We start from the raw sequence: 26,124 nt of genomic DNA, 5'->3' as shown, positions 1-26,124 counted from the left end.
CTCTGAAGGTCATTTGATCTAATCCCACTGCTCATGGCAGTGCTTCAAGCCATGTCCAGCTAGATTTTGTAGGCATTCAAGAATGGAGACAATACAAAGCCTCTGGATGACGTTTCATGATTTGACCACTCAGTGTGTTTTGTTTTTCCTTATGGAACCTCCAGTGTTTCAGATTGTGCCCACTGCCATTTGTCCTGTCACTGGGCACCACTGAGAAGAATCTGAATCCTTCTTATTCCCCTCTTCATAAGCTCCAGAGTCACTAAACATTAACTGGCCATGTTAAGGAGTAGGGAGTCTCCTTGCTGCTCAGGAGAGCTGTGACTATCAAAACTGAAACTGTTCATATGTTCATAGAGTTTTCATTTGATCAGTTTGATCTTTGCTTTTAACAGCAAATAAATGATTTTCCTCCACCAAATAATAAAATGAACACTAATTGACAAGGCATTTAAAAAATAGTATTATCTAAGTATTTCACAAAATCCATACCGTAACTTTTCACTTTGAGACAGCATTTTGCTCCATATCAGATTAGGCTGTCACAGCACTTGCGTAAGAAATATATTTAGGGATTTATCTTCTACTTCTGATGGAGTAGGATGTGTCTGACCATTGCTATTACATTTCCTATGGAGAAGACTATATTTCAGAATTGGTATCTGGCTGGTGTAATAGGTAAATATGGAGTAGATTTAAAAAAAGAAAAAAACATGAGTGAAGATGATCATGCTTGATTTTCAGTTTTCAGAGCATGATTTCAGGCAAAAGTGAATAAGTATCTCAGAATCTAGACTGGAAGCACTAGAAAATTAATTACTATCAAATAATTACTAATTAAGTCAACTGATCTGAATGAGAATGTTATAAATACTGTTCCCTATTAGTCATTATCTAATCTGTACACCACCTAATAAAATTAAGTGTGATGAGCAATCATAAGTAAGTTATATCGGAAATTGAGTTGCAAAATTTTATTCTCTTAAAATATCTGTTCTGCTTCTTAACAGAGTAGAGCGAGGAATGTATATCTACCTCAGCTTTGTACTTTTGAGAAAACAGCTGCTTGGGAATAGTAAGAATAGCCAAACATCTCTGAAGTATTGATAGAAACAGGAAAGGAAAAAAAAACAACCCAAGCACACCAATAAAACTTTGCCTGAAGTTCATGTATCTTGTTTTAGGCACTGTGGAAAAATATTGTTACTGTTCATACTGCACACTTTTAAGTATAACTTACAGCACTACATATTTTTCTTATTATTAACACCAAAACTTCTGAATCTGATGGAAAACTATCTAGATCATAGGTCAAGTGAGCATGAAGGTGGTACACGTTCCAAGCCAAAACTATTAAGACTGCCTCATTTATCTTAAGCTGTCATACTTTTAGTCTTTATCAGTCAACACTGTAGATTACTTCAGATATATCCGGTAATCTGTAAACAGAATAGAAGCACACTCTAGTTACTGTTAAAATAGGTTTATGTGTAGTATTCTTTGTCAAATTTCAGTGATAAAATATATAAGTAAATTCATCTACAGACTTAATATAAAGTGACTGCATTCATAAAATAATAAGATAAATCCACACCGATTTAAAAATTACATCTAATATTTCATAACCTGCATAAAATGTCACATAGAATTATTTCTGTAAAGATGAACGGGGGGAGTAATTAACACAGTTGAGAATTTGCATCTCTTAGAAATATGAAAACGAAAAGGAAAATTCATTATTCTCATCTCTCCCTCATATTTATGTATCAAATAAGGCCTTGTAGGGACACATGATACATTTAAATTAGACAATATAAATCAGCACATAATCATTCACCTCTTTGAAGTAACTGGTTTGTATCCTTGAAAATCCTTCCAGAAAGTGTTCTGAAAGTGTGAATCACCTCAATTATTACATTGCAGTCAGTTCAGACAGATGATGCATAGAAATACAAGCTTACATAAGCAAACCAAGTATTTATAGTGCAACCATTTGATATAATATACACATTGTGTAATTAAATTGTGGTTATGTAAGCCTCACCTTCTCCCTCTGCTAATGAATGAAGTGGTGAGTATCAGGGGAAGATGAATCTTTATTAGTGACATTTGATCAAATTGTTTCTAATGTGTAAAGCAAAGGAAGCACTTGGAAATGAGAGATTTTCCCAGACAAACAATTCCTGCTGTGCTTTCTGAGCAGCAAAACATTATTTTCATAATAACAATGAGAATGTAAAGCAAAAAGATCACTAAGGGTAAGGCAAATATCTTTAGTGAGAAGGAGATAAAGCTACTACTGAACTCACAAATTTAGTTTTTCATTATTTGTAGGTAAAATTGTTCATCAAAGCACTGATTTACACCTATTACCTAAAAATTAATACAGAATTGTAACATCTCATCACACGTATTTTCACAGTCTTCATGTCCATGCAACTTCATAAAAAACAAGACTGCAAATCTAACTGCATATATAGCACTTAAGTGTAACTTCTATTAACTCCATAAGCCTAAGTAGTCAAGCTCTCTTTCAGAAGACTGGGAGATGGTGATCTTTAATCAGAAACTACCTTTTTTTTGTTTTGTACTTCTACGATCTGGACCTGGCCTACCAGGTGAGAGAAAAAAAAAAAAGCTGATTTCATGTGGAAAACCAAGAGTCAATTGGAAAAATGCAACCGTAGCTAAAAGCAGTTCAAGCCTTTCCTACACTGGGGCAGGGCACAAGGAAGACACCTGCTGGGCAGCTCTCTGGGCCTGTTTGGATACATATAAGCATGTATATTCACAGACATATCTCCAATGGCACAGACAGCAGTATGGCTACAAATCTTGTTCCTCACAGGATCTTTTTGCAATGATCATCATAATATACTCTCTGCTGTTTTGGACCAAATTCTTTCTCTAATTACTTAATTCTCCTGTTTTTTTTTTTTTGTTTGTTTTGTTTTTGTTTTTTGTTTTTGTTTTTTTTTTTTGAGTTTTCTGCTTCTCTTCTTGATTCAATGAGTTATCTACATACAAAAGTAAAAATTCCCACTCAATATCCTGGCTTGGACAATTCCTGGCTTCGTACTGTGTCGCCCTATGTGGTCTCTATTATAAATACAGGGATACTGTTGCCATTTACTCAAATATCAAATCATTTAAGGTTAACTCTCCTGCACCTAAAGCATTTACTGATACTGAAGTCCCTATTCTAATAAGACAACCGATGAAATATGATGCTCTAATTACTAATAGCACACAGTAGTGAAAAGATGCATCCTTCTAAATTAATTGTAGTTAATTACTATGTTCTAAATAAGTGATTTAATGAAATGGAAATGCAAATCTTGAATGGCCACTTTACTGCAGTTCTTGAAAAAATACAGGAAGAAATAATCTTTCTTGATTAAGACTTCTAAACAAAGCAGTATTCTATTTACTTAAACAGAATACTCCTCATTCCAGTAGAAAAAAAAGGAATTTTTCATCTACTTGAGGCAGGGAAAAAAAAATAAAACAAGACAATTCTACTAGCTATTAGAAAGATAGCAATCAGACTCCATTCAGGAGAAGGGCATTTGAAAACCACTTCTGCTTGTGAATTATGAGATTTCTTCAGGAGGCTTAAGAGTGACATAAAGAGGCTGACAAAAACCGAGATAGGCAGATAACACAGGAAGAAAACCAGGTCCATCTAACAGATGCAGATCAGTATGAAGATACAAAGAATTTAAAAAACCACCACTGTCAAAATATTTGCTCTTTTAATCACCAATTCTAACCCGAAGTCCATATGTTTTCTGCTACATCTGGACACGTGCATATGAATCTTTGAGAGAGAAAAGACAGTAGAACTGCTGTCTTTTTTTTTTTTTTTTTTTTTCCCTCTCAGCATACTAATATTTCTTTACAGATATATATTTTTTCCTGTACAGCCATGGTTAGTGAACAGAAAGATTTCAGCTTTTTAGAAATGAAATGGCAGCTGCAATGTAGTTTTTATCTTTCTTTCTTTAGAAGACTTGATAATTACATACCAAAAATTGGGAAAGAAAAAAACAAAATTTTTGTCTTATATCTCAACGTAAGAGCATAAAACAGAAAAAAAGCTTACAGTCCAAAGCAATTGTTTACATGATGGAATTTTAACTATTTTTATTTTTTTTTATTTTTGAGAGGAAGGACTTGTACACATTTATTTTTCCTTTTGTCTATGGATGTGGACATTACCTATATGGAAATTAAAAAAAAAAAAGTTATTAGATGGAACTTTAGTTATTAGATGAATAAACAGGTCTACAAAGCTCCATTATATTCAAGAATGAAACTTTGACCTAAATTTTTAGGAATCTCTTTTTTTGACCAATAATCCATTTTTCAATGATCAGATGGGAAAAACAAAGAAAAAACTTTGGCATATACCTGCTAATTCCATTGTTTCAATACCAGCAAACCTAATCTACACAATATAAAAAGACAGCTTGTACCGAAGAGTAATTGCTCTCTGGGTTCATGCCAACTGAAGTCAGAAACAAATGGAGACTTCAGATGTATTATTATAAAGAAAACTCACTATTAAAAATGGTTCAGACCTTGCTTCTGTACAGCACCACAACTGTAGGTTCGAAACTCTAGCATAATAGAATTTAGCCGCAGTTCAGTCATAGAGTTAAAACCATGGGTTAATACAATAGTGCCAAAAGAAGGTAGTAATACTTCCATTTAATACGCATATAACCACTTCTAAGTATGATTTTTCACATTATGTTTTTCAGAAATAAACCAAAAAACAGAGTCTTCACTGACTGGAATATCAGGTTTGGAATGCACTGTCAACATAAAAATAATTTATTTTGTTTGATAGGATCCTGCCTTCTCAAACAGCCAGTTAACCTCATATTTAAGACATCTAAGAACTCATGCAGACATACACACATTCCTCTCAATAATAATGAGGACAGTATAACGAAAGTATAACAACAAATCCCGAAGAGCACCATCTCACCATTTATTCTTCTTTCTCCTCTGAATTCTCTCAAACACCAAATACAACATTTGCCCTCTTTATTAAGATTTTTGGTTCTCAGAGAACAACTCTCTGTAAACTGTCCACTCTCTATGGCAATTTTTATTATTATCTCTTTTTGTTATTGTCACAGAAAATGGTGACAATAATTAGCCAAACACCTGATTAACATTTTACATGTTTGAAAGTAATGGATGAAAACTAATTCAGTTAAGCTACACAGAATAGATTTAGAACTATTCATGTAATCTCTATAAATATCAGACATGCTTAACAAACTCTCATCTCTGTCATTTGCTCAGTTCAAGACTGTAACTTAGCAGAGTAATTCATTTTTATTAGATAAAAAACTAAACTAAGCACCCTCTTCAACAAAGTTTCCTTTCTGATCTGTACTTCAAGACACCACTTCAAATTCAATATATGCTGAAAGATGTCAGACAGAATCAGTGTAACTGACCTTAGATCTCTGCAACAAAGCAACACTGAAGGGTTAGTAGCAGTCAGATTTTTTTTTTTTTTTCCAGTACAGTTTTGATTTTGTTGAGTAGCTGCACACACTGGGGGAAAAAAATGCCTGTTAGACATGCCTCTGAACTGAAGTACCTGACTTACCTGCCACTGTTTCATGAGCTCCCGAACCATCTGGGGATCTTCTAGTGTCTTTTCCTTGCGTGTGGCATCCTGCAGGACATTAGCAGTTGTTTCAGCTTCCGTAAGCCATGCAAGGAACTTTTCAAGATCCAGGTAGAATTCCTGCAACATCAGTAGGGCTGATTCCAGTGCAGCTTCACGTTCACTAACCCTGTGCAATACAAAAAGTCAAATGCAGCACACACAGGAAAAAAACAAGCATCAAATATTAAATCAAAAATATAACAAAGACACACTGTGCATATTTCACTTATGAATCAAGGTAAGTGTTTGCAGATACGTTAGTTACAGTGATATACTTGTACTGTGCTTTTGGCAGGTAGAGGTTGTTCGTGTTTTCTTTTTAAATCTTTTCTTCTTAGAAGAAATAACTAAAACCCAAGGAAATAGCTACTTTGTTGTTTGAAAAAATCATACCTGAAAAATACACAATATAAAAAAAAACACCCTACTGTTTTTATAAAAGAATGTTTTCTTATTTGTCATTAGGAGTTCTGTAGCGAAGCCTATTTATTTTTAGAAAGCACAAAATAGTTCCTGGCCTCTGAACAGTGTGATGAATTTAATTATTAGTTTTTAAGGCTTGAAGCCTGTGGAAATTGCTTTCAACAGCTTATGCTCTAATAACAGTAGAAAGGTGCTACTGTCTTTTAATTTTTAAAAAATATTAATGAGATATGAATTGCAAAATCTCTATCAGTTATGTGATAAAAGAGAGTTTTTAAATGCAAAGACAATACTATCTTTGGTGAGAATCTAAGCTGTAAACTGGACAAGTAATCCAAAAGCCCCAGCAATTTTGATGCTTACAAATCTTTTCGTGTATTTGTGTTGTATCAGCATTAGTGTGGATTGTAGGCATCCTACATGGATGGATTAGATACACTGGATCCTACCAAGATTTTACATTAAACTTAATCTAAATAAGGGTTTAGAGAAGAGAAAAAGTATAATATACTATTCATTACTATGAGTTTGTCAAGGCTATTTTGCCACTGTATTACATGTCTATTTGTACAGTATGATCACTGAGTACTTTTTGAAGCCCAAAAAGCACTTAGTAAAACTGCATGTAATTTATACTACTTCATGTGGAATGAATGCAATTTGATACACACCAATATTTAGTCCACATATACGGTGATCTGGGTATTTCTAGATAGATTTGTAACGTAGTTACAGTTGTTTAGGTAGACACTAAGATGCAAGATATAAAACTTATAAAGTGGCAATTCATCATAACTTTATCAGATGGGACTGAGAAATTCTTAAGCTTTAATCTCTATTTGAAATTGTGCTTTCTTGTCCTGCAGAGACAGTAAACTCCAAGAACTAATATTATCATACTAAAAGCTACTGTATTAGCTAATGTTAGAAAATAAAAATAAAAATTGAGACGAGATTTGCCAGGTGTCACTAAGAAGATGTTTTTCTAACAAACATATATGTAAGATGCAACAGAAAACGTAAGAACAGAAAAATTCAGTCAGTCGAATTACAGAAGAGGACAATCATTTCATTTCATTTAGACAAGCAAACCACACTAAGAGACAATTTCACAATAGCTACCTCATTTCTGCCATATTTTTCATCCTTCATGATCTTAAGTCATTCTTCTCAAACATCTTGTGAGAAAAGTAATTTATTCTTGGATTTTATTTTATTCAAAAACCGAGAAAGCTATTGAATGTCCCATCTCTCTTCAAGCTACAAAGTCATTCACAGATAGTTTAAAACTTAGACGCTGACTGGACTTTGATCTCAGATTCACTTGTCACCAACTACAAGAATTGTCTACATAAGAACTATCTTCCAGCCTGGTACAACATAGCATGTATTAGAATACGTCCCCAGGGGCCTCTTAAGATGAGAGAGAAATACAGCTTTAGAATAATGGAAGACATCTCTTGCTCAAATTTATTTTCCACGTATATAAAGCAGGCTTGTGCTTAAGCCACTATTCACATTCGTAACAACTGCTATTTAAAAAGTCTGATCTTTTATTAAACTAAAAACATAATTTCATAGATATCATAGCTATCTACACCAAAATACATTAAACAGAATAAACACTGAAAAAAAAAAAAAAGCAATAAGATCCACAAAATCTTTTACCTGGAATATGCTGACTGTACCTATCTATTAATAATCTTTAATTCAAAAATAGCATCCCATTTGTTTAATAAAAATAATAAATTAAGTAAACGTAAATAAATTAAAAATGTTTTATACAGTTTATCACAGCGCAGTTCTATTCTAACATATGCTTTATACTGCTATTCTAATTCAATTTGAAGCATGTAATAGATAATACCAGCACACAAAGCCTTTGCAGAATCAGGCAAAACAGTTTCTTCACATTCAAGTTCTTCAAAACATTAAAGGCATGTTGTAACTTACAAGCCACCCAGCAATAGAATCAGAATCGTAGAATCATTCAGGTTAGAAAAAACCTCCAAGATCATCTAGTGCAACCATCAGCCCATCCCCACCATGCCCACTGACCATGTCCCTCAGTGCCATTTCTCCATGTTTCTTGAACACCTCCAGGGACAGTGACTCCACCACCTACATGGGCAGTCTGTTCCAATACCTCACCACACTCTGTGAGAATATTTTTTTCCTAATATCCAATCTGAACCTCACCTGGTGCAACTCAAGACTATTACCTCTCATCCTATCGATGTTACCTGGGAGAAGATGTGGAGAAGAGAGCAATAAATTCTCCCTGAGCCTCCTTTTCTCCAGAGGAAACAATCCCAGTTCCCTAAGCCACTCTCCATAAGACTTGTGCTCCAGATCCCTCACAGCTTCATTGCCCTTCTCTGAATGTGCAACAGGGCCTCAATGTCTTTCTTGTAGTGAGAAGCTGAAAACTGAACAAAGCACTTGAGGTATGGCCTCATCACTACCAAGTGCGGAGAAACAATCACCTCCCTGCTTCTGCTGACTACACTATTTCTGATACAACCCAGAATGCCACTGACTTTCTTGGCCACCTGGGCACACAGCTGGCTCACGTTCAACCGAGCATCAACCAGTACCCCCTGAGTCCTTTTCTTCCATGAAGCTTTCCAGCCACTCTGCCCAAAGGCTGTAGCACTGCATGGTTATTATTGTGACCAAAAGGCAGGAGTTGGGAATTGGTCTTGTTGAACTTCATCCCACTGGCCTCAGCCCAGCTATCCAGCCTGTCCAGATCCCTCTGTAGGACCTTCCTACCCTCAGGCAGATCAACATTTTCTCACAACTTGGTGTCATCTGCAAGCTTACTCACGGTGCATTAAATCCCCTTGTTCAGGTCATCAATAAAGATATTGAAGAGGACAGGCTCCAGCACCAACCCCTGGGGAACACCACTCATGACCGTTTGTCATCTGGATTTAACTCCATTCACCACCACTCTCTGGGCCCCGCCATCCAGCCAGTTCTTTACCCAGCAAAAAATATACTCATCTAAGCCACACACTGCCAGCTTCTCCAGAAGAATATTGTGTGAGGTAGAGAAATCTTACTCTCAGACTACAAAAATCTTCTGCTTATCTACAAACTTCCTAATACACTCACCAGAAAATATTTAGTACTTTGATTTTAAATTTTGCTAAGCCTAGCATTCACCTACATTGATAAACTCTACAGTGTATCAATAAGCTTCATTCTACTTGGCTTTCTAATTACTTCAAAATTATGAGTTCAGATACAGAAAAGGTCTAAAAATAAAGAATAAAGACGAATATAAAATACAGCATGTGGTAAGGTACCACATAAAATTTTAGCAGAGACTTAAATACGTATATTGAACAAGAAATTATTGCACAAAAGCAAAATAAAGCTGTTTTCTTGTTACTTTGTAACATCAAAATATTGTTGAATTTTGTAGTGATTGCTAACTGTAAAAACAGAACAAGAAGTAGAGACACTCTGAACGGTACAAACACTATAAAACACTGCTGCAATATTGTAAGATGTTCACAGGAATAATGATTTTTAACCAGATGATCCTTCTTTTCTCTGTTGTACTGCAATACAAAAATATCATATCCCTGGGAGAAATACTGATGGTGGAATTCATCTTATTTTGATCTAGACACTCAGAAGACAGGCAACAACACTCCCCCTGCAAAACACAGAGGCAAGCATTTCTGGAATTTCATTCCTCCTCCTCCCTCTCTGTCTCTACAGATCTGTTGAACTAGATTCAAGGTCAATTTTTTTTCTCTTGACTACGTTGCTAGGTTACATGACTAACTTACATATTATGAAGCTTAAAATTTACACGATTAAAGACAGATGAGGTAGTTCACAGTCTAGTCTGGAGACCAATTTTTAAGACCAAGTGACATCAGTGACAGAGAACTGATCAATTCTGATTATCACATGTTTTGTTAGACAACAGAAATCATGGTGCTCTTTTTCAAACTTATTGGCTGAAAGCTTCAAACAGGAATGAAGTGAAAGCATGTCAGATGAAGTAAGTCACACAAAACATGCAAATGTGAACCTCTGTATTCACAGAAAAAGGTTAGCAAAGATTGAAAAAAATAGCAGCCTTCACTGCAAGACACTGATACAATAGGGAGAACTTTTAGAGCTTGTACTTTGAAATACAGCTGTTTATGAGTGTTTGAGAAGATAAAAAAGTTAAAAACGAAGTTATCTGCAGTCTGCATAATATTTAAGTCCGCAAGCAAGTTACTGTATTTTTAACTAAGTTAACTAAAAGTTAACTAAGTTAATTAAAACTAACATTATCTGTATTGCGTTACACAAAATCACAGAATCATCGCAGGTTCTTTACAGGAAGTTGAGCAGGAGAGTGTCCTTGTGGGTTCTGAGTATCTCCAGAGAAGCAGACTCCATAACCTCTAGTCTGGGCAGCCCATTCCAGTACTCTGTCACCCTTAACATAAAGAAGTCCTACAATACTTGAAATGAATCATTCACATTCTTTGAAGATCTGTCTATTTGAGTTTGTAATGCTTATTTACCTTACAACATATGTGGCAAGAGTCAGTGCTTAATGTTTTCAGATGCTCAGTTAAAAGGAAACTGTTAAGAGCAGTGCATTATGCCAATGTACACTAGACTATGTACTGCAGAGAACGCATACAGAAACATCCTGAAGAAGAGTGAGCACAGAAATATTTATAATGGACTAACAGAAATGTATGTTCCACAGGTGTTTCTTTAAGGGTGATAGAGTGGAGAAATACAGCATCATTCAACCTTCAACAGATCACTAAATCACACTTCCATCTGAAGGCTGTGGTGATCTACTGTTATTGCACTGCGTTGTAAAATAAAACAACCTGGTCTACCGGCTGGCAAAACATCAGTAAAAGGTTTACTTCTGCTCTTCATGTGCCTTGGTGTAGAACTGTATTTTCTCCTTTTTGACATTACTATTCTACACAATAAAAGAAAAAAAAAAAAAAAAACACCAAACCAAACCAAAACAAAAAAAAACCTGTTACCTGAATTTTGTTTTTTTGGGGGGTCAGCTATCACAGGACAATTTGAGCTACATATGTCTGCTTACTAATGATGGAAGCTGTTTACACTTTTTCCCAGAGGATCATAGCACTTCTGCTAGTATAACAAAGAAGCAACTGCAAAACTTTATGGTAAGATTTAATTTTTCTTACAAAATACAGTTAAGCTCTTACTACTAACTTTTTTTTTCAACTGTCTTAACTTGAACTGATAATGAAGCAATCATAAAGAGGTAGGATAATTTAACCTATGGCACAGTGGAAATAGTAGGAGATGTCACAGATATGAAGAGAAAATGACTACCAATTTTCAATTCAGAAATGTAACATGAAATCCTAAAAATAACTCATCCTTGATAGCATTTTAAAACACAAATTCAAAATAAACCCTATGAAGTTATTTTTGGACTTCTGCTTAGAGAAAGTTCCTTCCAGAACCTAGCAATTTATATTTTATAGTGACAATTAAAGTTATTATATGTTAATAAGTGATTGATTATCAAATTAACTCTGGAATGCCTCTGAAAACTCTTTCCAGAACACTCTGAAAACCATTCCCTAATTCATGATCTGAAAGGGTTATTCCAAGCTAACAGAATGACTTTTTCTAATATTATCTGTATATAACTCCATCTTTGAAATGACTTCTGTGTAGCAAAGACAAGAAAGCCGCAAAGTCCACCTAAGGACAGAGCTACAAAACCAGCATCTGAATTTCTCCAGAGAACAGAGTTCAGATGTAGCTGACTCTTAACCAGAGGCTCTTGGTTCTCACTGTTCTGGGTGAGGAACCAGGAAAGCTTTTATGTGCTGCTACAGAATTTTGAACTTGAAAGATTGTCTCTCAAGTTTTTTCTATTATTTTGTGCTTCTGTCCTTTCACGTAAAGACTAAGTGACAAGCCTGATGAAAAATCTACTTCTAAAAAGACAAAAGTAGTCTTCTAGAAATCTCTGTCTGATCTTTATCCCTGATAATACTTCCCTGAAGACAGGTGAGGTGGAGAACTGAAGAGGAAGAAAGATTTTGTATCGTTGTGGAAAGATTTTTGAATGAACAAGAAAAAAATGCCCTTCTTGGGGCCTGAGGAGAAAGCTCAGGCACCATTCCGCTGATTCAGCCATCTGAAAAGGATTCCCACCACTGGCAGGGTACATTCTACACACATTTATTCACTCACGTTTATGTTTTGACATTGTGATCCAGTGATCTACTGGGATGTAGGAAGGAAAACCTAAAAGAGTACGTAAATGCTCTGCTAAGCAAGATGCAATTGTTTTGTTTCGTTTTTTTTTTTTTTCCCCCTGAAAGTTTTTCTATTGTAAAACTGCAGAACTTGAAAATACATTACAATAACATGTGTCTGGTGTTTATGTACTTAAGAAAATGAATGCAGCAATAGACAGAAACTATTTCAGAAAAACAGATAAACTATTTATTTTAATATTGTTCATTGGCTGGCTTGTTTCTATTCTTATCACAGTTTTCTTAATGTATTCAGACTCTTTGGGAAACTAACAAAAATAATTTAAATAAATAGCATTTTCCTTTGAACTCATCTCTTTGTTATTGAAGACACTAAAGCAACTGAAAAGCATATACTTGAATTTAGACAGTTTGTTCTTTAATTTTCTTTATCAAAGTACCATTGATATTTAATGAGAGAGAAGGAATAAAGGAGGAAAGTTATATATATCCATGATGTTTCAGATCAACATTGGATATTAATCCACCATGTCTTCTGCACCACTATTTATCACACTGAGAAGGGTTTCAAAAAGCAAAGGAAATATTGCACACTAGAGCACAAAATCACATATGTACTTTAAATAACTTCTTTTCAAACAAGCATCTGCTGATATCAGTGCGGAGGACCTATGATATGGAAAACCCCTCACTGGCCTTTTGGAACTGAACAGATCATCTGAATTCCTTTAAAAACTCATTTAAGGTTATGTTTTATGTTACTGAAAACAGTTTATGTTTACTTGGGATTTCTTATCCATTAATAAATTTTTAAGTAAAGCAAAGGAGGAAATGTTTTCCTCCTTTTCCTCCATTTTCCAGAGAGGAAATGTTAAGAATTACAAAGTTAAAGAAAAGGGAATAAAAACAGCACACAACTGTCACAGTCGACACACAAACTATCATTAAAGATGACTTGTAGGAACAGAGTAACGTTCAAACAAGATAGATATATATATATTTAATAGTCCTTAGTCTGAACTTCAAATACTCTAATTCCCCAAAACCAAATTCTTTGAACTCACAGAATGATTACAGTCTAATTCTCTGTATGATTTGAGTAATGTTCCAAGAAAACATGGGAGATAGAATTTAATAATTCCAGTATTCGCATTAAATAGAGAAGTCAGAGAATGAAGAAATCCTAAAATCCAAACCAGACAGACAGAAATGGTCTCTTATTCAAACAAAAAAGGAAAGAGGAGGTTATTGTCATCAGGTCCTCTTCACACTTCACAGTCTATGATACTATGAATTATGTTTTTCCTTGGATCCCAAAACATTTCATTTTTTGAGATTCCAATACAGTCAATATTGCCATGTCACAAAAAGCATATTAATTACTCAGATATAATTTGTTAAGATACAATCTTGGCTTTCTAAGACACTGAAATGCAATTAAAGCTGATGATGAAAATAATTGAGTTCCAAAGGCACTTGTTTTCCTACTCTTAATTACTGTAGAAAACTCAATTTAATAAGACTATAAAATGCACTGATGGCATTACATGAAATCAATTAGGACTCATAAAGGATACTATTAAACTGTTAGTGCAGATTTCATTTAAAACTGCAACCTCTGAGAGTTGAGGTTTGTGGCCCAGCAGAATAGTGATTTGCTGCTGTTCAAGAGAAATAAGCCCCAGTTTCTAGACTGGAAAGCTTCATTGGCAGCACTTACAGTTCTAATTTCATCATCTCATGTTAAGTGGCAGTAAAACTAAATAAACACCTATGTAACGAATCATTTTTCCTTCCCTAAAACCTGGATCTGAAACAGTACTCACATCACACAAAGATGCTATAAGATAGACTCCAAATATCTGAAAAAACCTATTGCTATATCAGTGCATTTTAATACACACAGAATTGCTAAAAACAGAAATAAAAAAAGATGATGGTCATTGTCCAGCAAAGTGATATTTAAGTCAGAAGAAGTGATAACCAAACCTGGATAGCATCCTTATAAGATAGAGAAAGGGTAGATTGTCTACTGTTTCTTATCTTGATAATCTAATACCATAATATTAGTTGTAAAGAATCACTCTATATCTTATATATGTAATTACTGTTTACTATTCAAGTTTCAGATTCCTTCAGAAATCTGAAATTGAGTAAATTCCCCACAGTAAGGAATTAGTGGGATTGAAATAGTGCTGCTGCAGAAACACTGTAATACAAAAAGAAATATAACTGCAGGTAATATGAAAATGCAGAGTAATACTCAACAAATGATCATTATGGAATATTTACAGAACTTGGAAGAAAACAGAGATCTAGTTTTCTGAAGATCATATAATTATAATTAAACAAAAAATAGATATTATGAAGTTCCAGAGCCACATTCAGTGAGTTCAGGAAACATTCACTCAGTTCAGTAGAACTCAATAAGTGTTTGATATAAAAACCTTTCAGAGAAAATCCTAACTTCACTGAGGAAACTTCAAATGGAATGAGACATTTTGTGGTAGTTCTACCATTACTACCTTAACTCTTTTTTTCAGATAAATTTCTAAAAGTAAAAATTCTTAGCAGACAAATCCATCAAAGAGCAATTCTGGACATTTTAGACAGGCTCACGTGCACCAGAACACTAAGTTTGGGAGCGAGGAGATCTGACTATTCGTGTATGAAACACATGGCACAAGTGGATATACATAAAATTTTGCATGCTCCTATGCAATTCTGACCCTATTCCAAATGTAACTCTTAAACAGCACATTATTTTGACGTTTTCTTCTACTTCAAAAAGCTTTTAAATAATCATCAGTTGATTGATTAGTTGAAAATATGCCTGATTTGGCTTGTAATTCATCTTTTTGGAATCATTCATATAAGAGTCTTCTATACACTCCAAATAAGTTATCCAAGGCTTAGGGAGATGCATCTTATTTTCCTAACATAGTTATACCTGTTCTCAAATCTGTTCATAGAAATGGTTTCATAATTCTATCTTCAACTCATTGAAAGAAACCAATGAAGTACACCATAATATCTTTTAAGGAAGCATAGCTTTATATTTCCTGCTATTTAACTAACAGATAAATTCAAAACAGTCTTGTATATTAGATGCATCAATGAACATTGAACTAACTTGTATGTGAGATGACATTTCAAAAGATCAGGGTTCTTTAAGCCTATTTTCTTTATAGAAGGAACTTAGCTCACCTTTAAAAATAATTCCTTTCCACCTAGCTGCTATTTCTAAATAGAAGGCCTAACTCTTGTCAGCTCAAAGCCCCCAGAAGTGATTTTATTTGACACAATAATCATCATCAAATCTTACGATCAAAATCTGGTTGGCAGTCTTCGTTTCAGTTCTGCTTTCCCAATTAGCTGAAAAATTTCAGTCCAGATCATCTTCCAGAAAATATGTTCACATTTACAGTTTTTCAAAGGTGAAATGGCATGGCAATACGTTCTAAAATACTAACTTGATAATCATTTTATGTAACCATTTCTAGTAAATAAGATTTAAGAAAAAAAGAGTAGCATACATTTAAATGATCCTGCAAAAAAATAGATCTCATCCATTTCATGGATATGAAAAGCCTCAAGAAATATCAAGACTTAACTATGGATATTTTTGCAGGTAAATAGTTTTGAAAAAAAAAAAGTTCAAAAGAATTCCATCCTCTCTCTGCACTATCTATTCATTAGAAAGAAAATAACATAGCTTTTAACTATGGTATAGTTAAAAAAAGAAAGTAACTTGATTCTGAGAGAAATGAGCAGTAGAAAACATTTTAAGAAGTTAATAGAGAAACAGTCGCGTATTTGGTCATAGGAACAGAGAACAGTTCCTGTAAGTCCCTTTCTGGTGTCCAGGTGCCTCCGGATGACCGAATGATCCTTTGGCATAACAGCCACTTCTCCCAGTTGTATCATCTGCAAACATGTAGAGGGTACGTTCTGTCTCTTCAATCAAAACACTAATGAAATGTTAAATGCTAATCTAGGATCAGATCTTGCATAGAACTTAGAGGTACTCCACTAAGAGAGCCTCCAACAAGTGTTCACGACACCAATCACCACCTTCTCTGGGCCATTCAGGAAGTTTACACAGAATCACAGGGGTTGGAAGGGACATCAAGAGATCATTGAGTTCAACTTCCCTGCTAAAAGAGAACCCCTACAATAGGTTGCACGGATAGGCATCCAGATGGGTCTTGAATATCAGAGAAGGCAACTTCACAACCTCTCTGGGCAACTTGTTCCAGTGCTTTGTCACTCTCACTGTAAAGAAGTTCTTCTGCATGTTTGTATGGAATTTCCTACATACAAGTTTTAGGCTATTACTCCTTGTCCTATCACTACACACCACTGAAAAGAACCTGGCCTCATCCATTTCCCTACCCACTTTGGATATTTATAACATTAATCAGATCCTCCCTCAGTCTTCTTTTGTCCAGGCTGAACAGATCCAGGTTACTCAGCCTTTCCTCACATAGGAGATGCTTCAGGCCCTTCAGTCCACCTCACTGTTTATACGGATTTTTTTTTAATATCCTAGCACTACAAATGATTCCTAGAAATCAGATTAGAAGAGGTATGTCAACAATTAACAGGAAGAAAATTAAAGTAAAACATTAAAAATCAGAAACAGGTTCTCTCAACATAATCGTGAGAAAGTAAACTAAGTTTTTATTATTATTTATTATTATTAAGCTTGTCCTCAAGTAAACACTAGAGAGAGCTTCCTTGTGTTGCAATTAACAAAAACAAAGTTCAACCGATATTAATACATTTATTAGTTATGCACAGGTGAACCACAGAGAACTTGTTAACCTTTCTATTCAAAATGCAAACAAATAGATGTATAAATGCATTACTGATTAAAAAAAAACAACAGCTTGTAGCATTACTTAATCTATTCCATTCTGCCTTTGCAGTGAGGTATGTGTGCAAGACAGCATACAAATAAGCCATAAAATTGTTCTGCACTATTAGAATAGACCATCAAAAATTCCATGTTTTAAAACAGCCGTGGATCTCTAACTTTTCATATTTTACTGAATTATTTATATATACTGCATATATACACACTGTACAATCTTATTTTACCTACCGGTTAAAAATACTAAGTGTTTAAGAAAATACATATTATCAAAGACACATGGCATTACCATGACACATTGTTTTTATGGATTTTTAATATGTTTATATGACATTTTGATTTATTGGAGTAATTTATATAGTTCTTTCTTGACTATGCATACCTTTGATCTAAAATGAAGTCCTGTTATCTGTTGTCCAATGCCTGCAATAGTTTGTCACAATTGCCTGAAATGCTTAAATATTTTGAAGAAAACTGTGTTCAAATCTGATTGTCTCATGTGCCACAGCTTACTCGAAATGACAACCTGAACAAGAGCAGCTTATTTATCTTACTAATTTTAGTAGCCCCAAATATCAAGTAGTGACAGTATTCTAGCAAATTTAATATGACTAGTTCACTTAACACAGTTCAAGCTAACCATGTCATACATGTAGCAAAGTGCTGATGACACCACACAAAATGTAATAGTATTCAGTTACTTTTAATATTTATGGCTAGCTAAATGTTCCCCCTCCACAGACAGACAGTACACGAACAAATATACATTTAGAAAGTGGAACCACATATAAACAACAAAGTACTAAGCGGCTGCACTTCAATCATTCTTGGACAGGAGCAGAAATGAAGCCCTCTATGTAATATGGGTACTCAAAGAGATTTCTGCATTCATGTTTAAATGCAAATCTAGATTTCTTTAATAGATATTTTATGGTCCAGTAAGGACCTAAGTATTTTTGAAGATGTACTTGCAAAATTTGTATTAGAATTAATTGAAAGAAAAGATGAAAATGACAATAAAGCAGTATTTTTACTATCCATAGGTAAAGTCCCTACACAAGAAGGATTCAAGAATCATGGCAGGGAGACAAAGTTCTGCTGCAAGAATGTCTTGGATGAAACAAAATAGATTGAAAAAATATACTCAAAGAAAATATTGTTTAATCTTGAACACTAGGAGCTTGTGCTAGGGAGATGCACTCAGTTTTTCTTCAGTGCATTAATTAACCATTAGGAAAAGGATCTGAAGACCAAGATGGAAAATTTTCTTAGGTTAGTCAAGGAAGAATAATTGGATAATTTCAGATGGTATGAATTATCAGGAATGTGATAGCAGAAAGATTCAATATAGATGCATCCCAAATACCAGCCCCTACAAAGAACACTGTTAATACTATTGGGTTCTGAACTACCTGTAGCTTTGAAGAAATTAAGTATTTAAAATCAAGACCAACTGCTTAATGAAGATGTGAATAAACACCAGCACTTGAAAGATTAGTAGAACTAAAAAAATAGGCATTAATGTTATGCCCATCTTAGCTCTGTTGTACATACTCTTCACTGGAGATTGGATGGATTTATGGTGTGGTCAACAAGAATGACGTGGAGCTATAGGATAGGTCCATAGGAGGGCCACGCAGATGATCAGAGGGTTCGAGCACTGTTCCTGTGAAGAAAAGCTGAGGGAGCTGGGCTTCTTCAGTCTGCAGAAGAGATGGCTCCATTCTCACTGAAGTTTTCCAATATTTAAAAGGAGCTTATAAGCAGGGAGGAGACTTTTTACTATGATCTGATAGTGACAGGACTGGAGGAATGGTCTAAAAGATATTTAGTTTAGATATTACAAGGAAATGATTTACTTAGAGGGTGGTGAGGTATTGAAACAGGTTGCGCAAAGAATTTGTGGATGCCTCATCCCTGTAGGCATTCGAGGCCAGGCTGGACCCTGGGCAGCCTGATCTGGAAGGTAGCAGCACTGCCCATGATAGAAGGGTTGGTATTATATCTTGAAGGTCGCCTCCAACCCAAGCCATTCTATGGTTTTACGAATTCCTTTCCATCCTTTGGAGTAAATCTACACTTATGAGACTTATAGTTCAGCTATTACAAAAAAAATCCATCCTTTCATAAGCAGTTAGAGTATACGGCTCATAACAAAGCAATAGAGATTATTAATAATTCACTAACATAGTTAGAAGTATCAATCTCAGCCATGTTCTAAACACTATGACTGATGGAAATTACTGAATTCTTCACCATTATTAATAATAAACAGCGGCATCTCTATTTTTTCTAAACAAATTAACAAAACAATCAAACAGCAACAAAACAAACCAGAGAAATCATAAGTTGTGTTGTTGTGGAGTACAACCAAGACCAAAAAAGAAATAAAAAAGAAAATAAAAAAGAAATAAAAAATTAGACTAAGGTCTAATTTTAATTGAATTGAAAAATAAAGAAGTATATAAATAATACTAAAGAACATGAAAAAGAAAAAAAGAAAACAAGATACTAATAAGACAAAATACAGAAAGTGGAAAATGTGTTTTGCAAGCATGGCATCTGGAGTAATTCCAATAAATTTGCTTTAACCATATATTAAGTCAGGTGAACAAATGGAGCCTCAAAGATACAAAACACATTTTAAAGAGATAAAAATAATACTAAAAAAAAAAAAAAAGTGGACTTGTATCATTTCATTGCCGCAGGGCACTAGTGTTCTTAGCTGATACATATCAGCTACATAACTGATTATGTCTTTTGTACAAAGGATGAATGTGCAGGCATGTCAGCTAAAATGGTAATTCCAGGACCTACTATTTCTTATCATTTGCAGGAGCTATTATTATAGTTTGCAGGGCATATAATATTTAGCGGAAGAGAAAGAGCTCTGCATTTTTAAATTTGTCAGGGAATGTAGCACAGTACAATTAAATTTTGGGTAATGGTAAAGATGTGATGCATACTGAATGCTAAACAAGGTGAACATACCGCACATTTCCTTTTCACAAGTTCCTTGCTTTCTTTCCGTTTCCCTTTGTAGGCACCAGGGATGTCTTAAAAGCTTTACCCTTACGTCTATGGGTTTAATGTCACCTTTCAACAATGATTTCTCACCACCCATATTAGAGGGAATGTAAGAATAGTACATTTCTAACTCTGTTTTGCCATTTCCCTCTGCTTTGGCCAGGAAGAGTCACAATTTGCCCCTCTTGCCACTGATTCTTATCCAGAAAGAAAAAAATCATTGTCCGCTGTCAATTCCTTTGTTAGTTTATACAACAAAACGTGCGATCCAAGTTGAAACTCAGAGAAACAGAAAAGGCAAAAAATACTGTTATAAAATAGGCACAGTTGGTGACAACATCCAGGAGATCAAGGATTTACCAAGCAGACTGAATGGTTCTTTCAGTTAAGAGTGTGACTGACAAGGCTGTGAGGGGAAAGCTTACACTGTCTGTATAGGAGCTGATCAGAAGCTGAACAACAATGGAATACCAATGCCTGCAATAGGAATGGAGCAGTCTGTAAAAAAATTCCATAGAAAACACCGGGAGAAATCTAAACAAGGACATCATGAGAATAATAATGCAAACAAAAAATGACAACTAAGGTCAAATTCCTTTGTGCTGGCACTCTGCTAGTCCATCAGCTTTATTAATTTCTGTTCAGTTGTTTGTTTTAAAGGACATGAAGCCTGATAAGATGCCTACTGAGGGGAAAGAAAAGACATTCATTTGTTGCAATAGGCTCTGGATGAGAACAATAATCAGTTTGCTAATTTATCTGCAGAATAGCAGGAAATAAAGATTGGACTTGCAGGCACAGAGCACTAGCTTCTTTTGCTGATGAAACAGAGACCAAAACTCTCTAAACTCTCTTCTGAAAATCTTACCTTTAAGAAAAAAACATTTGTCTTAATTTCCAAAAGGAATAAGTACAAAAATAGACATTTCTTTTTCTCTCACAAAATCAGGCTTACTCGTAGCTCCCTTAGTACATGGCTCCTTCTGCTCCTCCCATGGATGCAAAAGAATAAGAATTCTAGGCAGTGTTTCCATATTAAGCTGTGAATATAATTCATGTTAGTGCATGAAATTGCTCTCCACTTAGAATGCTTTGCTGTAAACTATTTAAGGATTTTGTCCCCTTGGGTTACACTATAGCATGGTAACTGTTTCATTTGCATAACAAAGGAATACAGTTTAGCAGATTAAATACAAACAAAGAAGTAAAATTTACTTTCACTCCAAAATAAAAGCAAGAATGAGAAAATAAATGAAAATGGAAAAACGTAACTGTCTGAGCAGTGAGGTATGATCTTTCAGATATTCTACTTCAGGTTCTTCTGCTTAGTTTAAATAATTGACTTGCTTTCAGTATTTGAGGCTAAAGGTCTCTTTGAGAAATGTCAGTGCTGTCATCCTCTCTAATTTTCTGCAATGAAATCATTAGCACTGGATTACAGTTAACAACCTATCCCACTAAATTGTAAGCCAACTGAATTCATAAGTCTAAAAAACCTCAGCAAACCAATTGTGGGACAAATAAGTTGAACAAAATGAATTTTAAAACAGTGCCACTTTTCTCTTAGAGGTTATTTCTGTTTGCTTATGTGGACTCAGCAAAACTCCAGATGATCTATTGCCTTTCTGGGAGTAATAGAGTTTCTTGCTCACAGATGTATCTATTCAACTGGCAGGGGCATTCAGTTTATTCACACCGGTATTAAGTTTTAAGAAACTTGTCACCGAAGTCCCACAGATTCTTTTAGTAGAATGCAGATGCTACCCTTTCCTAAAATAACTCAAGAACACTTTTTTTTTTTTTCCTCCCCAATACTCAAACAAATTCTCAAAATCATAGGGATATGATCATAAAGGTAAAAATGACCAATCATGCCACATTCTTAGTAGCTCTGCTTTTTCTGTTCACCCTATCAGACTTTTGAAAGCATTGCATATCCAAGACCTTCCTCTCACAAACCAAACTTTGGCACCCCCAATTGACTTTGCGTCTTGGATCTGCATACTGGTGGCATTGCTATAGAAAAAGTGCAGACAGCTGAGTGGAAAAAAAAGTAAGGTGAAAACTAAAACACAACCAAACAAAATGACTTTCAAGAAATCAGTTTCAGATGGTATTTATGTCCTTTTATATATTATCCTATAAGCAGTTGAAATGTCATCATTTGTACAGGTATTGTGAAGAAAAAATGATGCAACAATGTTAAGTGATGTCACTGCTGACAAACTTGAGGTTGTATTTTCTATGCAAATATCTGTTTCAGAGCATAGGCAGTTAGTAGATTGCTTTTCACATAGGTAACAATATTTTGTCTATCATCATAAAACAATCCTCCCTAAATATCTGTATTTGGTTTAATCTTTAATATATGTGGAAATGCTGAGGGGTGATATTTAACACAGTAAAACATGAACAATGTTTTACATGAGCATTAACAATTTTCACATCACAGGAAGGTGAATGTTGATAAATTCTTAATTAGAAACTGCTGGAGAGAAGCTTTGGAGAAGCACAGACTGCTACATTGAGGAAGGGAGGCAAACGAGTTTCATGAAAATGAAAGAAGTTCTGTACCTTTTTGTCTGGATTGAATGCTTTTTATAAGCAAACAAATGACAACAATAAACAACGCAACTTAGTTTCTCCTCATATTCAAAAGACTTGTCAAAAGGGCTACATTAGTTCCCCAGATATGAGGATATATAAAATTATTTATCCTTTAATACAATATTGGATGCATTATCTGACACTGCAAAGTTTTGCTTTCATATAACAAGGTTTCTTCTATGGACTGAATAAAAGAATTCAAATTCTTATAGAATCAAAAATAAGCAAAGATCTCAAAGACAGTGCGTGGCAAAACCTTAAATTGAAATTTATTTTTTAAAATTACAAACTGAATCAATATTAACATGTATCAATGTCTCTTACAAAACAAGATGATTGTCCTACAATTGCAATGCTTTCTAGCAGTCTTTGCAGTTTTAAATTATAATCTATTGCTAAGCTGCTATGAATAACAAGTTTTGGCATGACATACTGGTTGTAAAAGGCAGTCAGTAAGATATCTACTTTCTTGACTCTCACAAATTGTTTCAAAGACAATCAAAAAATCATCAATATGAAGAAAAAATAAATGTTATTACACTGTAGCTTGTTAAAATCAGGATATTTACATGGGACACTTGACCAGTATCCTGTTTACCCTAGGTCTTATGTTTGTATAGATTTCTTGCTCACGTTCACACTAATACAGCTCCATAGCCGGAACAACTGCAGGCACAGAAGTACAAGCAAGGTTCCCATGGTCACTAACATTTTTAATTTAGTTGTTTCACTGCACTCAAATAATGCGTGTCTGCAGAAAGAAATTTAATAGCTGTTCATGTCCATGGAATTACGCTGATTTTAGGAATGCAGATCAACCCTCAAAACAGAGAAAGAATGGAAAGAAAAATACGGAGCTGGCTTAGAGAATCTAAAAGAAAGGATATGTTAGTTTTTTTTTAAATAAAAGTATAATAATTCTTTCTTATCAGCAATCCAAGCCTAAATGAACAAACGATAACCTCTTTAGAGATGTCTTCCCAAAATGGTGCAGGTACACTGCACAGTTCTCCAGCAGAATGGCCAAGCTGTCTCTCTATATATCATATATCTACATACGCATATAGATATATATAAACACGTATATATGATTTTCAGTGCTTATGCCCTCTAGTAGAGAAAAAAATTATTTTTTATAGTTTGACTGACATGTGCATCCTGTCTTATCCCAGGAGCCAGAAAAGCATCTTGAGCAGTAAAAGCTGGTAAACACATGGCAGGCAGCCAGAAGTTCCATTGACATTGAGCATGGGAACTTGTGGAAGACACAAATATTTGAAGGTGCCTGTTACACAGTGCTGAGTTGGAAACCTAAGCAATTCTCAGAGTATGTATGCAATTACCATTGTAATATATGCTCCATTTAAGAATGATCTAAGCACGTTTTTAGCTTAATATTAAAATTAGTGAAATTTATACACATTTGGTGGATTCCCAAGAATGGAGCAATTTTAAGCATGTTTCATATTTTATATGATAATTCACATAAAATGTGCTTACAAATGAAAGAAGCAACATAAAAGTACAATAATCCAAATTTTCAAATGTAGTAAATGAATAATAGCTGTTTCCTTCATTGCGCTTTTTTCTCTCGAGAACATTTTAGTTCAACTGTCATATTTATTTTGTTAATACAAGCAATATAGCTTGCTTTCTCCTCAATTGTTTCTGCTTTAAAAATAGACATTTCTTGGCAAGCTAATGCTTTTAAAGAGAAGAAGAGTCCTGTTTACAAGTCATTTTAGCTTTCGCCCAATTGATCGGTTCATGTGCCTTTAATGTCTCTCTGCACTATCAACAGCAAAAACAAAAATTAAAAAAAGGAGCGTTGTCTGAAACAAAAGTGAAGCCACAATCAAATACTCATGAACTCAGCTAATAAAGAAGTTAGAATGCTATTTGTTATATTTCAATGTTATAAAACAAAATAGTGAGTCTAAGGGTAAACATACAGCAATCAGCTGCAAATCTATTTAAGCAAAACAAAACACAAGCTGGCAGATGTTGCCTTAATGACTGAAAAACTTGCTTTGGCTGAACTATTGCCAACAGGCAAAGAGCAGTACCACTGCAGCTTGCCTGCCTGTTGTTTTACTGATTTGGTACATGGGAAGGAGTGTTTACACTTTTCACACCAACACTCAATTTTGATATTAATGGCTAGTTAGAGGTAAACCACATGAAAACAGTGTCATACACATCAATTCTTTTCAAAAGAAAATATGCACAAAATAATTAGGTCATTTGACTTAAGGATTCAAGAGGATGAAACAAAACTCAGCACATGAATAAGCACTGATAAATTTATTTCTAAAAACATCGGAGACAAGGCCAAGATTATTTGGAATATATTTCTACATCACTACCAGGTCACTGAATGACCAGAGCATTACCTACTTGTTGTCTAGGTTAAAGTAGTACTCAGTGATATATCTGAAATTGTTGGATAATCAGCTAAACGGAGAGCTAGCTTTTCTTGTAGCCTGTGATAAACAGTTCAAGTCTCCTTTTTCTACTCAGAGCAAATATTACCTTATAGATTAAAAAAAAAAAAAAAAAAAACCAAAAACATCCCAACAAATCTGTTGAGAGCTGAAGTGAAAGGGAAGAAAAACAAAACAAAACAGGACAACAGTACAAAATACAACTATTAAATTGGCATTTAATTCATCTGAAGACTCACAGAGTCCATCTTCTCTTTCCAGAGTTGCTTAACAAAACATCTTTGTTAAAAAACTTCAAGACTTCACTCAGGAGCCAACACCATGACCAAAAAGATTGGGTACTGCTTGGAACAAAACTGATAAATCTGCTGGTTCAGAAGGGCTCCCAAGTTCAAGCTTTTTGCAAACTTCAGTTCAGTCCATGTTTAACAGCTTTTCATGAAAGACAAATGTGATGTTTGTCAAGTTCCCAAATCCTGGGAAATCTTGGGAACATTATATACAAAACTCTTAATAGTAACCAAAACCTACAAAATCCTAGTTTTGCAGTTGCATCTGCAAGTTCAATCCTACTCTCTTGTACTTCTTAATAAGAAATGCCAACTCAGTCATCTAAGGAGCTCTTTTTTAAGCCATGAAATGTTTACTCCAGTAATTCAAACACACAAGCTGTGAACAACTCTGGGTTTTGTAAAAACTTGCACCGAGTCTCTTGAAGAATCTGTAATCTCTGTTAGCCTATACTACTCAGCTGATTGCGTGCAACAATGGCAATTAGCACATTCAAGCAGCATGAGACGG

General features: G+C 34.6%; 1 protein-coding gene across 15 annotated transcripts in view; it reads right to left on the bottom strand.

Annotated features, from left to right (window-relative positions):
- The window catches only part of DMD (dystrophin), a 1,154,126-nt gene that overhangs the window by 237,003 nt on the left and 890,999 nt on the right, over window positions 1-26,124 (bottom strand). For all 15 annotated transcript variants that reach the window (XM_085210257.1, XM_085210277.1, XM_085210286.1 and 12 more), the window contains one exon: window positions 5,633-5,822. In XM_085210257.1, coding sequence (XP_085066383.1) covers window positions 5,633-5,822 — 190 coding nt within the window. The remainder of the gene's footprint in view (window positions 1-5,632; window positions 5,823-26,124) is intronic.

Source organism: Meleagris gallopavo, chromosome 1 (assembly GCF_905368555.1).
Source record: "Meleagris gallopavo chromosome 1, MGAL_WU_HG_1.1, whole genome shotgun sequence".
Taxonomy (NCBI): Eukaryota; Metazoa; Chordata; class Aves; order Galliformes; family Phasianidae; genus Meleagris; species Meleagris gallopavo.
This window is presented reverse-complemented; position numbering and strand designations above follow the sequence as displayed.